General features: G+C 40.0%; 2 protein-coding genes across 8 annotated transcripts in view; one reads left to right on the top strand and one right to left on the bottom strand.

Moving 5' to 3' along the window:
- LOC135205709 (myoneurin-like) overlaps positions 1 to 15,901 on the bottom strand; it is a 406,587-nt gene that overhangs the window by 110,272 nt on the left and 280,414 nt on the right. The window lies entirely within an intron of this gene.
- LOC135205705 (zinc finger protein 346-like) lies at positions 176 to 10,100 on the top strand. Of its 6 annotated transcripts, none has more exons than XM_064236708.1 (9): positions 177 to 405; positions 2,431 to 2,486; positions 3,043 to 3,885; positions 5,377 to 5,856; positions 7,894 to 8,037; positions 8,227 to 8,310; positions 8,506 to 8,589; positions 8,785 to 8,868; positions 9,252 to 10,100. In XM_064236708.1, exons 2-9 carry the CDS (start codon positions 2,469 to 2,471, stop codon positions 9,951 to 9,953), a joined length of 2,439 nt encoding a protein of 812 aa, XP_064092778.1. In that variant the 5' UTR covers positions 177 to 405; positions 2,431 to 2,468; the 3' UTR covers positions 9,954 to 10,100. The 6 variants fall into 6 exon arrangements, with proteins under 6 accessions (XP_064092779.1, XP_064092778.1, XP_064092773.1 ...); XM_064236703.1 differs by having other exon boundaries at positions 5,374 to 5,856; XM_064236705.1 differs by lacking the exon at positions 177 to 405 and adding an exon at positions 461 to 708 and having other exon boundaries at positions 5,374 to 5,856.

Raw genomic sequence — 15,901 nt, 5'->3', positions numbered from 1 at the left:
CACACACACACACACACACACACACACACACACACACATATATATATATATATATATATATATATATATATATATATATATATATATATATGTGTGTGTGTATATCATATACGTATTGTGAACAGGTGTATGTATATATGTACCGTCATGTGTCCAGTAACTACAACAGTTCGCTTGGCAACTGTGCTTACTTGTACTTACTTCCTACAGCATCGTACGTGTGCCGCCTCAATTCTCGTGGAGTGTGCGGTTCACACTCGAGAAGTGCAACTGTTTGTTGGTGACGGCTTACAACTTCAGTGATTATTTTGGGTTAAAGAGTGTCTTACGTCGATTTTGGCAGTCCCTGGGTCGTATATACTTCGGACACGCTTGCTCCAAACTCTCCGGATTGTCTAGCTCTAGGTAAACCGCCTATATGGGAGAAAAAATTATACACATTTTGCCTTGAATTCAAAGGCAACAATGCTTGTGGTGCTCTGATCCATCCAAGGTCGAGAGGACTCTGTGTTGAACAGGTTTAATGATGACTGTCATGAGAGCTATGTTATTATCACTGTTATTCCTAGGTGGAGGGATGGAAGTACTACATACAGGCTTGGAAGTGACACCATTAATCTTCTTTCTTTGGATTTCATTGCGCAAGCACAGCGTCAAGAAACGGCCTGCCTTGGGAATGTAGTAGCGGCCGCAGGTTTGGTTGGACAGGTTAGCCCAGACAAAAAAATAAGTTATCGCTCGCTGTAGTTATTTGCGTTTCCTTTGTGCAAAGCTAATGTAACCGACAGATAAGATATAAGGTAACCAGTGATCTGGTGGTACTGGGGGTGGGGGTGTTGGACGTTGTCGATCAGCCACGTAAAAGTGCTCGATACTCGATAGTCATCAAAAATTCACGTCGATATAAGTGCTTTAGGTGTTGATGAAGAACAGGGGACCGGCTGACGTGACGGACAGGAAAAGTTCGCTTATCCTGGACGGGTGTCAATGGTGTAAATTGAAAAGATGAAGCCTGAATGCACGAATGTACTCACGCGCACCTTCGTAGCTTTGATGTCCTTGTACAGAGTAATGTCAGCTTCTATTTAGAGTCAGGTATAACAGTTGCGTCTGTATAGAATGGACCGTGAAAGTTTTTATTCGCGTGCCTCGGCCTTTTTACTTGCTCATCTTTCTCTCATGATAGCATTATAATCATGAATTTGGTGATATTTGAAATTTACTGGTAGAAGACTACAAAATACGATACGATTTTTTCCTACTTTCTAATCGGTGTTAGCCGTGTTATGGATGACGTAAAAAGGCGAGCAGTTTCTGCGTGTACGTGCCATCAGATCCCAAAGAACCTGTGACAGAAAACGAAGAGAGTTTGAGAGTAACAAATGACCAGCAACTTACGAAGTGACTAGTATACAGAACGACACAAGACAAACATCCGGTTTCTTTTGGCCTTCAGAAACACGTGTTTATTTATTTTTAGTATATTCATCTTTTCCTCAGTTTGTGTCATGTGAATCATATTATCCTCCATATGTCTTTCATTCGTGCCCTGTCGGTTCGTGGATCCTAGCTACTTCCTTCCTAAGCGCTCACTCCACAAACACAGTTGCGGGCACACTACACTATTTAAGTGAGGTCCATTCAGCGTTGTCTTTCTTCTTCTTCCAAAGTTAATATTGACCCACACTTCCTTATGATAATATTTTTTCTCTCCCTGATTACGTGGCTACATCAGCTTCAACTGCCTGTTGTTGGCTACAACTGTTTTCTTAACGTTTACTGAGCGTCTTCTAACTTCACTATTCGTGTTATAGTTCCTATAACTGCGATTGTATTTTGAACGGATCCCTATCAACATTTTGCTTTAAGTGTAGCACTATGACATCCCTCGGTGTTCTTTCTGCTTTATTGTATGTGATCGACTTGATTATGCACTAGCCACCCACCTCCCCCCTGGGATCAAAGTTTTTTAAACTAGTGCACCCATTTATACTTTGTGTGGTTGACAAATTATACTAAGAAACGATATATTTGATACCCTAGGGGCTAGTACTAAACACCGTGTCGATAACCATCCAAAGTAACACGAGAGATTCTTAGAGCCCCCACATGCCCAGGGTTAGAGGGTATTTCTCAGTTGTGGCAGAATCCGTGGAATATTCAGTGGCTAAATACACTCGAAGAATAACCAGTTCCTTGTAGTGCAAAGTTCCAGACTGAATAAACTCGTGTGATAATCTTATCATTTTTTTTTTTTTTTTTTGCAGAAGAAGAGAGCAATTTATGAAATAAAACCCAACATAACCTAACTCAGGACTTTTTCCTCCCTCACAAAATGCACAAAAACTTTACATACTCATTTGCATTTAGCATATAGTAAGGGTTGAAGTTATGAATTCGGTGCAACTCTGACTTTTGCATATTTTGCAGGCAATAACTGGTGAACCAACATAACACCAAGGCAAAGGATGTCAGCAGGAGAGACAGTAAGTAGATATCTGCCTCAATCAAGTGTAATGCCACCAATTAGGTTTTATGACAAATGATTTCTTTAGGAATTGAGTGTAAACTATGAATAGTCTGCCATGATGCTTGTCAATTGATTTTAACATTTTAAGTCATGGTTGATGCTTTGTTGAGACTTTTCTCTCCGTCACCTCTATCATATGAAGATGACCCAGGTTAGTTTGCATTCTCACGATTAATCATACGCCTTGTGTAATCTCAAATATTTCATACTTCTTCACTTATATTTAAACAGAATACTCCAGTGACTTTCCCTGTGTGAAATTCATTTATTCTCATTATCCCTTCACAAATGAACAGTAATATTTCACCCAATTTTTATGCTGTAAGTTAAACGAAAAAGATTAAGATTGTTAAAGTAAAGGATTTCATTTAGCTTCTGCTTATGTCATCATTTTCATTTTTTTTTTTTTTATTCATAGGTCATGGATCAGAAAAGGGCATTGGGTATCCCATCTTGTTGGTGTTTGCTGTTAGAAATTTTAAAGTTTTTTTGTCATATATTCTTTCCATCAGAACTCACTTATTCAAGAAGCCTTCAACGACGGAATCATCCTATACAGCAAACAAACACTGAACTATGAATGTGTTTTGTGCAAGAAATCGATGACAGGGGACGCTCCACTTGCCCAACACTTGGAGTCCAAGAAGCATGAAGAGGCCGCCTTCAGGTACGCCGTTAGTCATGTAAGCAGTTGTCCCGAGTCGCTCAAGAAGTTTTTCACTCCTGAGATCAAGAGAGCAGTTGAAGAGGGGATCATAGAAGTGTCACAGTCGCCAGGAGGCGTTTATGGCATCTACTGTAAAACATGCAACAAGGACGTGAATGGATACGCCCCTCTCACTCAACACCTAATGGGAGCTGATCACAGAAAGCAACTCCAAGGAGTTCAAGTGAGGATACCCTCCTTTGTAACCGGCGCAAGCAACAACAGGTTGGAGGAAGCTAGATCCGTGACGAGTCCTTTACTAGCTCCTGGGTCTGAAGGCTTTGTTAAATTCCCACCCCGATTAACCTCAACATGCACCAGTGCAATATCTAGTACCCAAACGACCCCGATTCCAACCCTTACATTTAGAAATGACCAGAGGCATGTACCAAACGGAGCCTCACTACTAGAACCATCTTACCCCAGGCTTCCAGAGCCAGTAGGATTGTACAGAAGCCAGCCCTCTCATAGAGAGACAAGCCCCACCAGGTTTCCAACTCCCCGATCTCCACTTCAGTCAGTAAGTCTCTCCATGTCTGCGATAAACAGCTTCCCCAAGAGATCCGAAAGCAGAGAAGTGACCCCGTCATCACCTTTGCCAAGACATTCATTGCCTCTGATTAACCCTGGAGCTCTTCATCTGGATCCGGTAAGGAAACCCTACAACTTAAACTTTGCTTGAATAAAATGACTTCTACGGACTAAAAATAATGTTGATGACTGCTCATGCCAATATTTTTCATAGACAAGAATAAAAAAATAGAAGGATATTTCCTGACTGTAGAATCTTAGAATATTGAATATTAGCTTTGAGAAGAGTTGTCAAAGAACTGTATCCATTCTGGTGACAGACAATCTTCGAAATTCATCAGATTACTATTTTGTCTTCCCTTGGACCTTGGTATTCATCTTTTGTCTAGAAATTGTGACCACTTACAACCTGTAGATGCAAGTGATAACCACTGCTCTGACCTCTCTAACCAGTGACCTGTTACCCTTATTTCTGCAGTAGCTTAAGCCTTTGAAACTGCTCAGTGCTTGCATTCTAAAGCGCGTGGAATCCCACAACTCCATCAGCCTCCATTCATGGTCATATATCTTCTTCGTCATCCCCACCACTGTCCTGAAGCTGAGGGTGTGTGTCCTTGATGCTTCTTCTCCAGTGAGCTCTGTTGAAATCATCTTTGTCCACTAAACCTCTCGTCTCAAAATCTGCCCTCACTTAATCAAGCCATTTAATCCTGTGCCTCCCTCTTAACCATCCCCTCAAGCCCTCTTAACCATCCCCTCAAGCCCTCTTAACCATCCCCTCAAGCCCTCTTAACCATCATCTCAAGCCCTCTTCACTCATTCTCACAAGCCCTCTTCACTCACTCTTCCTTGCTCGTCCTCACAACACGGCCACAATACCCCGGGCCACAAGTCCTTGCACATGATTTGGCATGAGGACCCATTAGTAAACTACATGCTCACGGCATCACTCTTCTCTGCAAACTCATATCACGTGCGCCCTCTGTGTCCAGTCTTTTTCTGATGTAATCGATGATGCTGTGTTGGTCCCTTTCTTATTTGTAGTAAAGTCACTCAGGAAACCCCTTCCCTGCCTTTTTCCCTAATGTCATGGTGTCACATTGCCTCTGATATAAGTTTAGAAAGTTTAGGTGACTGAAGCAGAAGAAACTTGGTTTCTTCTGATTTCCTTCCTGTCTGCATCTCAAACTTCTCTCACTTCGCAATATTGACAGAGATATGGCATAGCAGGCATCAGATTTTACCAGAGCATTCCAAATCACTCAGTTCCATCCTTATACCCAGAGTAACCTTTTCACCGTGTCTATACATTTTCGTATTTCTCACCCGTTCAGTATTTATGTTGTAATATCCTTCATAGATAATTAATCTCAACAGCTACAACCTTCTTTCTTTCATCCACGCTTCTCTTCCATAAAAGCAAGTTAGCTCAACAATCTCTTCATGCATTCCCACCTTGGCCTCCATACACAATCCGAGTCTCTTCCCACATAACATACATTTAATAAACTCATTTCTCATCTGTATTGAACTGTAAGTACCTCGCCTTTTCTCAACAGTTTGAAACTGTTTGAGATCTAAGTTGATCCACATTGCCCACCTTCAGCAGAACAGCATTGTTCTTCAAGCAATTAATGACGACGTCTTGGTCTTCAACTCTGAAACCTTGAAGTACACGTGCAGAGTGTGCGGCATATTTTTCCCCACGCAGCAGCAGACAGAAGACCACCTGAAGCACAAAATCCACAGAGAAGCGAGTGCCAGGATTGTCGTGAACCAGCAGGGCCACGGCCCTCCATCTCTGCTGGAGCTCCTGCCTCAGAATATCATAGAAGCTGCAGCTGCCTCCACCATTACTGTCACTGAAGGCAACACCTTCAAGTGTGTCGTCTGTGGCACCTCCAGCACAGGAGTTATTCCTCTTAAGCAACATTTGGAAAGCAGGGAGCATCTCAAGAAAAAGGGTATCAGTTCAGGGCAGCCTGCTCTTCCTCACCTGAGCAATGCCTACGCTCGAAGTGGTACAGAAAGCTCTTCACTCCGGGAGCCACCTGGAAATTCGCACACTGCAGATGATGTCAATGTTAACGTAAGTAGTCTGAAAGTAGCTTCAGTAGTATACACAAGGGTACAATAGTACTATTAGGTGCCTTTTCCTTATTCCTCTTTTACTGGAGCACTCAAACTTAACATACCTTCTGCTAAAGATAAAATACTGGGACGACATGTGTAGCACTTAACCTCTGTCAAAGTATAACTTACGAGATTGCTCTTTTATACGATGAAGTTCCTCTTTATCACTGTTCCCTGTTGCAGTGCCAAAAAGGGACAGATTTTCTCTTATGATCAAGATTCTTTTGTAAAGCATGTAATAATATTGTACGAGTTTAGTTTTCAGAAACGAAGTTGATAAAGTATGAATGAAGTTTTTTTTTTTATTCATGAGTCACATTAATCAAAGTTTTCTCAGAGATTTAAGGAAAGATATTTTTTCAAGATGTTTCAAGGCTGCCCCAAGTTGGTTAGTGGTACTGCAGGGAGGAGGTCAAAATGTGGAGACTGAAGTCACTATGTGGCCGGATCACAAGCTTAAAAAACAAGCAGGGTAAAATCCCCCCCCCCCCCCACACATAAACTTAATTAATCCGGCCACCAAACTCACCCTCAGTCACACTTTCCTTTTACACTACAGAATACACACAGGACAATTGACCTGGAAATACCAACAACAACAAAGACAACAACCAAGAACCACAACCCAACAACAACACAACACAACAACTAACAAGGAACACAACCGCAACATAAGACCACTGCACAAACAATCACCAACCAACAACAACACAACCCCACCAAACAACCACCAAGGAATCACAACAGTCACAACAAAACACCAAGGGAATCACAAAGCAGCACCAACCAAACAAACACAACCACACCAAGAAACCACAACAACAACAACCCTCAACCACAACAACTCACATATAACTCAACAAGCACAACAAATCCAACACTACAGGCACAACAACTCCCAAGCAAACAACACCAAACTCAACAACAACTAAACAACAAATCAAAAACACACAACTTATTTGACTTTCAATGCCTTCAATAGACTGCTGCCGACACTACTGACTCTCACAGGCTCTGACCAAAAACTGACTCCTCACTTCCTCAGAACTCTGATTTTAACAACTAACTCCAGCTGCACCAGCAGACAACCCAGGACTCACCAACAGCCAATTCAGCTGCCAACCATCCATCCACCAATTATGCCCTCTCTCTCTCTCTCTCTTACAAAACCCAAAACACAAATACATACTACACGATCTCAACAGCAATACAAACCACAAAACTCACTCACTCCCTCTCTTTCTCTTTCTCTCTTAAGGACGTTGTCAAATGTAACTCCCATAACTCCTCCATAACTATGGAGACTGAAGTCACTACAGATATGACTTCCATCATCTCATGTAGAGAGAAAAAAACCCGAGCTTAGTCTAGAGAGAAAATTTTGGCGGGCGTTGATGCTTTTAAAATATTCACAAGGAAAAAAATAATAAACATAGTCATTAAACACTGTATAATGTATTTCCACTTTATTGATTGTAACTCGTGGATGTTTTGTTCATGCTTCATCTCTAGCTGCCAGAAGGGCTCCCTCTGTCAGCAACCTACGAAATTAATTCCTCTTCCAATAAATTTGTGGGTTTCTTCTTTCTATGTGAAATGACAGAAGTTGTGAGATATGCTGCCTTCTACTGGTCTGCTCTTCCTGGTGCTGATTCTCGCTACCTGGTACCTTGGTCATTTGCATGATGGCTTTAACGGCCACTTGAACTTTCTAGACTAATCCCTGCGATATCATAAGGCAGAATTCTGATCAATATTGGGCAGTCTGGAAATACAGTAAAACCTCTCAGGTACTTTGGAAATTTGGTTATGTCTAAGAGCCTCCTAAAGACTAAGAGTTGTTGGTGCTACAGAGCACGAACGATTCCATACTTCTAAATGATTTCTATTAGCAGTGGGCACATGATAAGGAAGCAGTATCACAGATACTGACTTCGGGGTAGGTGATTCCTAAAACGAAATGTTTTAGCGAGGAAATGCTGTATACCCACAGGCGCTGGCGGTCGCCTTCGAAAGAGGTCTCGTTTTCTGCCTGGATAACAACTCGTCTGTTTTCAAATGCGAAACTTGCGGTGTGACTCTAAATAGCCTGAGAAACCTGGATCAACACCTGAATGGCGCCAAACACAAGAAACAGGTAAGAAACCAGTCAGTGAAACTCTTTCCTGCTGCACTGTTTTTGCTGAGGAAAGATCTTTTACCTTGGCTTGCCTCTCACCAATCACTGGTAATCTTGAATCGCTTGCAATGAATAAAAAGTGAAAACAAAGTGGAGTTTTGATTTAGAAACACTCAAGTTGGTTTATCATAGCTTCTTTTGGACCAGTTTCAGAAAAACAGCCTCACCCCTGGTGGTCAACCTTGCCTTACTAGTCCTCAGAGCTCGGAGGATCCAAATACACCTAGAGGGGTAAGTATTAAGCCTTTCTCTCTGTACTGTTTTTGCTGAGGAACGATCTTCTCTTACCTTGGCTTGCCTCTCACCAAGTCACTGGTTGATAATATGGTGATCTTGAATTGCTTGCAATGAATAACAAGTGAAAACAAAGTGGAGTTTTGATCTAGGAACACTCAAGTTGGTTTATCATGGCTTCTTTTGGACCAGTTTCAGAAAAACAGCCTCACCCCTGGTGGTCAACCTTGCCTTACTAGTCCTCAAAGCTCGGAGTATCCAAATACACCTAGAGGGGTAAGTATTAAGCCTTTCTCTCTGTACTGTTTTTGCTGAGGAACGATCTTCTCTTACCTTGGCTTGCCTCTCACCAAGTCACTGGTTGATAATATGGTGATCTTGAATTGCTTGCAATGAATAACAAGTGAAAACAAAGTGGAGTTTTGATTTAGGAACACTCAAGTTGATTTATCATGGCTTCTTTTGGACCAGTTTCAGAAAAACAGCCTCACCCCCGGTGGTCAACCTTGCCTTACTAGTCCTCAGAGCTCGGAGGATCCAAATACACCCAGAGGAGTAAGTATTAAGCCTTTCTCTCTCTCTCTGTTTTATATATATATATAATATATATATATATATATCTGTATATATATATATATAGATATATATATATATATATATATATGATCTCATCTACGGGACCACGATGGTTACAGAGGTTACTGCAAATGCGTTGTTCCTTTAAAGAACAGTTTTTAATGAAAGTAAACTGACATGTGGGCAGTGTTGTCATTATTGGGAGAAAATGCAAAAACTTTCGTTGTCATCAAAATTGCAATTTACTGCCTAGCATTAAAGAAATTTGAAATGGCCTACCTAAAGGATTTTCGCCCACTGTCGATTTTCATTATCTTTTTTTATATATGTGTATGACGGAAGACATTTTTTCTCGTCAACAGTGCAATGTACAAAGACAGCCGTATGAGGTGAATACAGAACCCAGAGGTCTTGTTTACATCTTCAACTACAAGTTCACCGGAAGGAAGACTAACCCCAAGGAGAGGAAAGGTGCAGAGCAAGATACAGTTAACCTGATGAAAACCTTCACGGACATGGGATATAAGGTCATTCCCATGGAGAACATGACTGCCACGGAAACGAGGGACTCCATGGAAGAGATCCGGCAGAGCAGAGACCTGGAGAGAGTGGCTGCCTTAATCTTCTTCTTCTTGAGCCATGGAAATGAGCCTTACAAATTCTACGGCGAAGACGGGGAAATGCTAGACTTGCAACAGGACGTCTGGAACAAACTGACGAACACTTCGTGTCCATCCATGAAAAACAAACCCAAGATAATCTTTGCAAACTTTTGTCGTGGCTTCGATACAGAGATGAATGAATATGATGCCGTGGTGAGGGATGTTCCTAGGGACCTGGTTACTATTCACGCTGCCACAGAAGGAATAACTGCCCGTCGGAATCCTCAACTTGGAACGCACTTCGTGCAGTCGCTTTGTGACGCTTTGAGGTGGTGTGCTCACGATTCTGATCTTAGGGGAATCTATGAAGTGCTCGATACCATTTCTAAATCTCGTGGTGGCACGCAGCCGAAGTGGGAGGATTCTAGATTTAAAACTTTCTATTTTAATCCGGTATGGTAACACTGCTTCAGGAGAGAAAGAAAATACAAACAGCGGGAAGTGCCCGACGGGCATGCCTGCTATTATGGACAGGCCGTAAGACAACTGCTGAGCCCGACAGCAGGCTAGTACTTGTACATATATTTGTTAATAAAGGATGTTTACAAATCTGACTTTATTCCTGCTATCCTTAAAAACCAAGTGGACATTTCGTCGAAGACATTATGGATCAGATTTCTTAGAAGTTGTGAACAGCTTTCAAGGAAGTACAAAATAAATTCAACCTTGTTTAACGGAATAAATGTCACATGAAATGGAATGTGTAAATATAAACGTATCTTTTAAAAACACTGTACTCATTCCCATTAGAATGTTTTGTCAATAAGAAAAACTGTAAAATTGACTTTAGCTAATGGGCCGTAATCATTTCTTCAGAGAAGAATCATTGGCTAAATATTACCTTCATACGGATGCTGGTCAAGACACAATTATGTTAGGAGGTGAATGGGTATAAGCTGGTAAACAGAATTAGAGCTTCAAATTTTGTGTATGAGATGAGTTAATGAATACTGGAAATGATTGAATTCAACACAGGTAGAATTTCAAAATAATTTCAATAACAAAAAGACTTATTAAGGGGACAATACTGTTAGTATATATTAAGGAATGCCTGTACGAAATTTGACGCGAGACAGTTGATCTACCAATTTTTACCACATTAGTGAATCGGCCACATGTGAGCACATGTAAATAAACATAAGTTTCCACGGTACGCACTGCAATTATGGTTATAAGGGCTCGCAGAATTCGAATTTAAATGTAATATTTTTGGCTATTAAAGGAAAATAGATTAAATTTAGACTAATACTAAATATTCTGTAAATAATATCTAAGGGCGTAATTCCATTTTTAATTTGTAATTTGACCGAATTACAGATAGTCTTACGACGCAGTACTACACTTGTGTTTACATGCTCTGTCCCCAATTAGTGGAACACCTTTCGACAAGATGGAGGAAGACACCGCAGCCAGAGTCCAAGAAATTCTAAGCAAGGCGACTGAAGAAATCAAGTCGGTGAAGGTCGACAAGGAAATAGAATTAGATATCGACGTCGGGAATCTCTTGGTGTCAGATGAGAATGCGGTGGATGTCAAGCTTTTGAGGTAAGAGAGTATCTCCCTTCCTGCCCTCCATCCTCGTCGTCGCATTTTCCGTTGATTTTACCATCACTATTTCGGTATTATTTTCAGTCTTCTTCCATTTCATTTGTTTTGATAATTCTCCTCCACCTGAAATAACCTGCATTCTTTATAAATGGCTCTCCAGATGAGGGGGAATGCTGAATGAGAAACTACTTCGGTATGACGAAGATCAGCTTAGGGCACCGTGCCTTTCTTGACCTGTCACGGGGTTCCGTAGGGCTATGGCATGAGGCCCCTGACCGTGTATGTGGCCTTGCAAAACGTGTCTGGTAATTTGGGTAATTTCATAGGTAGGTCTAAGTAGGGTAGAATATCACAGCAGGCCAAGCAGGCCACCTATAATCAACGCTAGCCACCCTCCGAAAAAGTACATTAGGGTAGAATATCACAGCAGGCCAAGCAGGCCACCTACAATCAACGCTAGCCACCCTCCGAAAAAGTACATTATAACGCGTCCTGACACCCGAGATGGGCATCAGTCGCGACTTATTGTTGGTGAGAAACGGAGCTAAAGACCTCTACTCTCCTTTCGAAGTAAGTATTTTCTCCAAAGTTAGAAATTAAGGCCAAATTTTAAGTTTCATGTATGACACTTACCTGGCAGGTATATATATAGGGGGAAACATCACAACAGGCCAACCCTCATCACGGTAGACGGGTCTTATTCACTCGATATTTAATTGGTGAAACATGAATACAATTGCAACTCTAAGCATACCATTTAAAAGACTGAAGTTTCGTCAACATATTGTGATATATGAAAGCCCCATACGAACTAAAATAAGCATGTGAGCTCTTCGTAAAATAGGGTAAAACATCAAAGCAGGCCACGCAGGCCAGCTACCATCAGTGCAAGCCACCCTCCGAAAAAGTACATTATAACGCGTCCTGACACCCGAGATGGGCATCAGTCGCGACTTGTTGTTGGTGAGAAACGGAGCTAAAGACCTCTACTCTCCTTTCGAAGTAAGTATTTTCCCCAAAGTTAGAAATTAAGGCCAAATTTTAAGATTTAAACAGATTTAAACAGAGGGTACTGAAAATGGCGCCCACGGCAGTGGAAATCTCACCAAAACGCTTTAGAAATTTTTACTTACAACTAAAAATGTTTCGAAGATTGACGCCATCTCGATGTTTACGGAGTAGCTTGTGTCAATAAACTAACCATTTCCTGTGATAAATCCGCACACCACTTGTACCCACAGACGCTGGAGCACTTTTATCACAACAATCGAAACACGATTTCTCATCAACAACAAGCCAGGCGTAAACAGCTGTTGGGGTAGAAGATGACGAGAAGCGTTCTCTTGGCTAATTTTTAAATAAGTAGTAAAAACAATCAATATTTTACATATTTATGATGATTAATTTGAAAATATTCGTTATTGAAAAAGTAACTCGACTCTGACTCAAATTTAAGTAATTATTTTTCTGAATTAGAACGTTCTTTCAAGTTCTGTATTATGACGTCACGACATCTTGACTTTCGTACACCTATTGTAAATAATTGCTATACTCAACTGTCATTGCAGAACAGTTTACCAGTTATTCGTGCAGATTGTTATCAGCTATACATGTAATTGTTATAATCGTAATGCGCATATATATCTTGTTATTATTTACTTTTTGGATATATGAAGATGTTTTACTGCTGGATTATCGCCGTAGTGTGACGCAATCGTTTTCGGTCCATGGGCCCTCTGTCTGTTTTCGCACCATAAGAAATTATGGGGCCGAATTTGCAATGACCAGAAAGTCGTTAAAAGAGGAAAGTTAGCATTGAGGGGCATATGTTTTGACTGAGAAAAATACAAATTTATTCAATAGCTAGCTTGTAAAAAATACTTGGTTATAAAAACTTGATTGACAACTAAGCAGCATGTCTACTATGGGTTTCAGAGACAGTGCAAGCACGTTTTTGGGCAATACCTATTTCTGTAACGAACACTCGTACAGAACGAGATTTTGCTATAGTGCATTACACCCAGTGCCGTAATTTATAAGGGTATCGTGAATCACTAATCGTAAAGAATAACGACACTTGTCCTTGTACCAAGAGACAAAAACTCCATTATGCAGAAATGGATACGAACACGCGTATAAAGCTCCACCTACCCTCTCCCCCCCCACCCCCCCCTCCACCGCCATCCCTTTTCTTCTTCGTTCCTCCGCCTTCCTTTCTCTCTCTCTCTGTTGCCATTCGGTATGTGTTGACCTCCAAACTGGGTATAAGACTACACACAAAACGTTGAAATTGGTGAAATTAGGCTATGTATTGGAAGTATATATACATAAATATTAAAGCAATTTTATCATTATTGCATTACTATGACAACTAGAATTCATGGAAACAGTTTTATAATAATGGAACGGCGTATGTGTGAAGCCTCCACTAATGTGGCAACGATGATTTTTGCCATTCTTAGCATGCAAACATTAAAACATGCAAACATTAAAGGTTACATTTATTTCTGGCATACGATTATTTAAGAAATTCAAAATACTAATAAAGACTGAAATCAATGAAAAGTGCTAGCAAAAACAAAAAAGCAAAAAAAAAAAAAAAAAAGTAGTCGTTCCTCTATGCACTTTTCCGTATTCGTTCCTCTATGGTTTTCGGCAGCCAGATGTACGAAAACGTTAGAAACATTTGATTTTATCTACGTTAGAAATATCTGTAATTTTTCGGGGTAATTTGGTTGCTAAAAAGGGATAATATACATGAATTAAATCAAAATTTTTAAATAACAATGTAAATTTAATTAAACTAAATAACGAGTAAGTAAACAGTTTTTTTAGGGAATAAAACTTTGCAGTTTCGTCGTCTGTCGTCGTCTGCTGTTTGTAATTGTGTTTATGGCGCGCGCGCTTAGAAACCAGGAACAGCAACGGGTTTAAAGTGGCAATGTGGAGTGAACTGAGACCAAAATGTGTATAATAACAATCAAATAAGCACTGTGGATTTCAGTTGTGATGGCAGTAAGGATAAAAACCGCCGATTACAAGGTAAGAATGAATTCAGTTCCAACCATAACCCCGGGAATAACAAGTTTCATACTTTCACTAATATAGGCAACAAAATGTTGTTTTATTGTGCTGATTACAACTGCAATCTTGAGTAAGATCAATAAACGTTACATACATACGCTAACATTGTTCAAATGAGTGCTGGGAAAAGGCTGGGGAAAGATGGTGTCCGTCACTGATGAGAACCGTCCATGAAAAACGTAGCCGCCATATTGGATTTCAAAACTGCCTTGAAAACATATTTTACGAAGAGCTCACATGCTTATTTTAGTTCGTATGGGGCTTTCATATATCACAATATGTTACAACGAAACTTCAGTCTTTTAAATGGTATGCTTAGAGTTGCAATTGTATTCATGTTTCACCAATTAAATATCGAGTGAATAAGACCCGCTCCACCGTGATGAGGGTTGGCCTGAACTGATGTTTCCCCCTATGTTTTAAGGCAGTTTTGAAATCCAATATGGCGGCTATGTTTTTTCATGGACGGTTCTCATCAGTGACGGCCACCATCTTTCCCCAGCCTCTTCCCAGCACTCATTTGAACAATGTTAGCGTATGTATGTAACGTTTATTGATCTTACTCAAGATTGCAGTTGTAATCAGCACAATAAAACAACATTTTGTTGCCTATATTAGTGAAAGTATGAAACTTGTTATTCCCGGGGTTATGGTTGGAACTGAATTCATTCTTACTTGTAATCGGGCGGTTTTTATCTTATGCCATCACAACTGAAACTCCACAGTGGTTATTTGATTGTTATTATACACATTTTGGTCTCAGTTCACTCCACATTGCACTTTAAACCCGTTGCTGTTCCTGGTTTCTAATCTGCGGCGCGCCATAACACAATTACAAACAGCAGACGACGACAGACGACGAAACTGCAAAGTTTTATTCCCTAACTGTTTACTTTACTCGTTATTTAGTTTAAATTTACATTGTTATTTAAAAATTTTGATTTAATTCATGTATATTATCCCTTTTTTTGCAACCAAATTACCCCGAAAAATTACAGATATTTCTAACGTAGATAAAATCAAATGTTTCTAACGTTTTCGTACATCTGGCTGCCGAAAACCATAGAGGAACGAATACGGAAAAGTGCATAGAAGGAACGACTAACGTTTTTTTTTTTTTTTTTACATTTTTTTGCTTTTTTGCTTTTAACATCATTTTCAATTGATTTCAGTCTTTATTAGTATTTTGAAAATTTTTTGAAGAAATAATCGTATGCCAGAAATAAATGTAACCTTTAATGTTTGCATGCTTTAATGTTTGCATGCTAGAATGGCAAAATCATCGTTGCCACATTAGTGGAGGCTTCACACATACGCCGTTCCATTATTATAAACTGTTTCCATGAATTCTAGTTGTCATAGTAATGCAATAATGATAAAATTGCTTTAATATTTATGTATATATACTTCCAATACATAGCCTAATTTCACCAATTTCAACGTTTTGTTTATAGTCTTATACCCAGTTTGGAGGGTCAATGTTCGTTACTAAAGAATCTGTAACCTCCTTAAGTCGTTCAGTTGACATAGTAAACCTGAGCCATATTTTCACTCGCTGAAATGACCATACCATCCGGGTGAGGGGCAAGTGGGCCCATCCCTTTGCCCTACGTGATGTACCCATGTTCGTTATTACTAACTAAATACAATATTTATTACCTGCAATATAAACTGTTGTGCATGAAAATTTTTTTAATATTGTTTTTTTAAACTAAAAT

The sequence above is a fragment of the Macrobrachium nipponense genome, chromosome 24 (genome assembly GCF_015104395.2).
Source record: "Macrobrachium nipponense isolate FS-2020 chromosome 24, ASM1510439v2, whole genome shotgun sequence".
NCBI lineage: Eukaryota > Metazoa > Arthropoda > Malacostraca > Decapoda > Palaemonidae > Macrobrachium > Macrobrachium nipponense.
The sequence above is the reverse complement of the archived record's forward strand: the minus strand, read 5'-3'. Positions and strand labels throughout refer to the sequence as shown.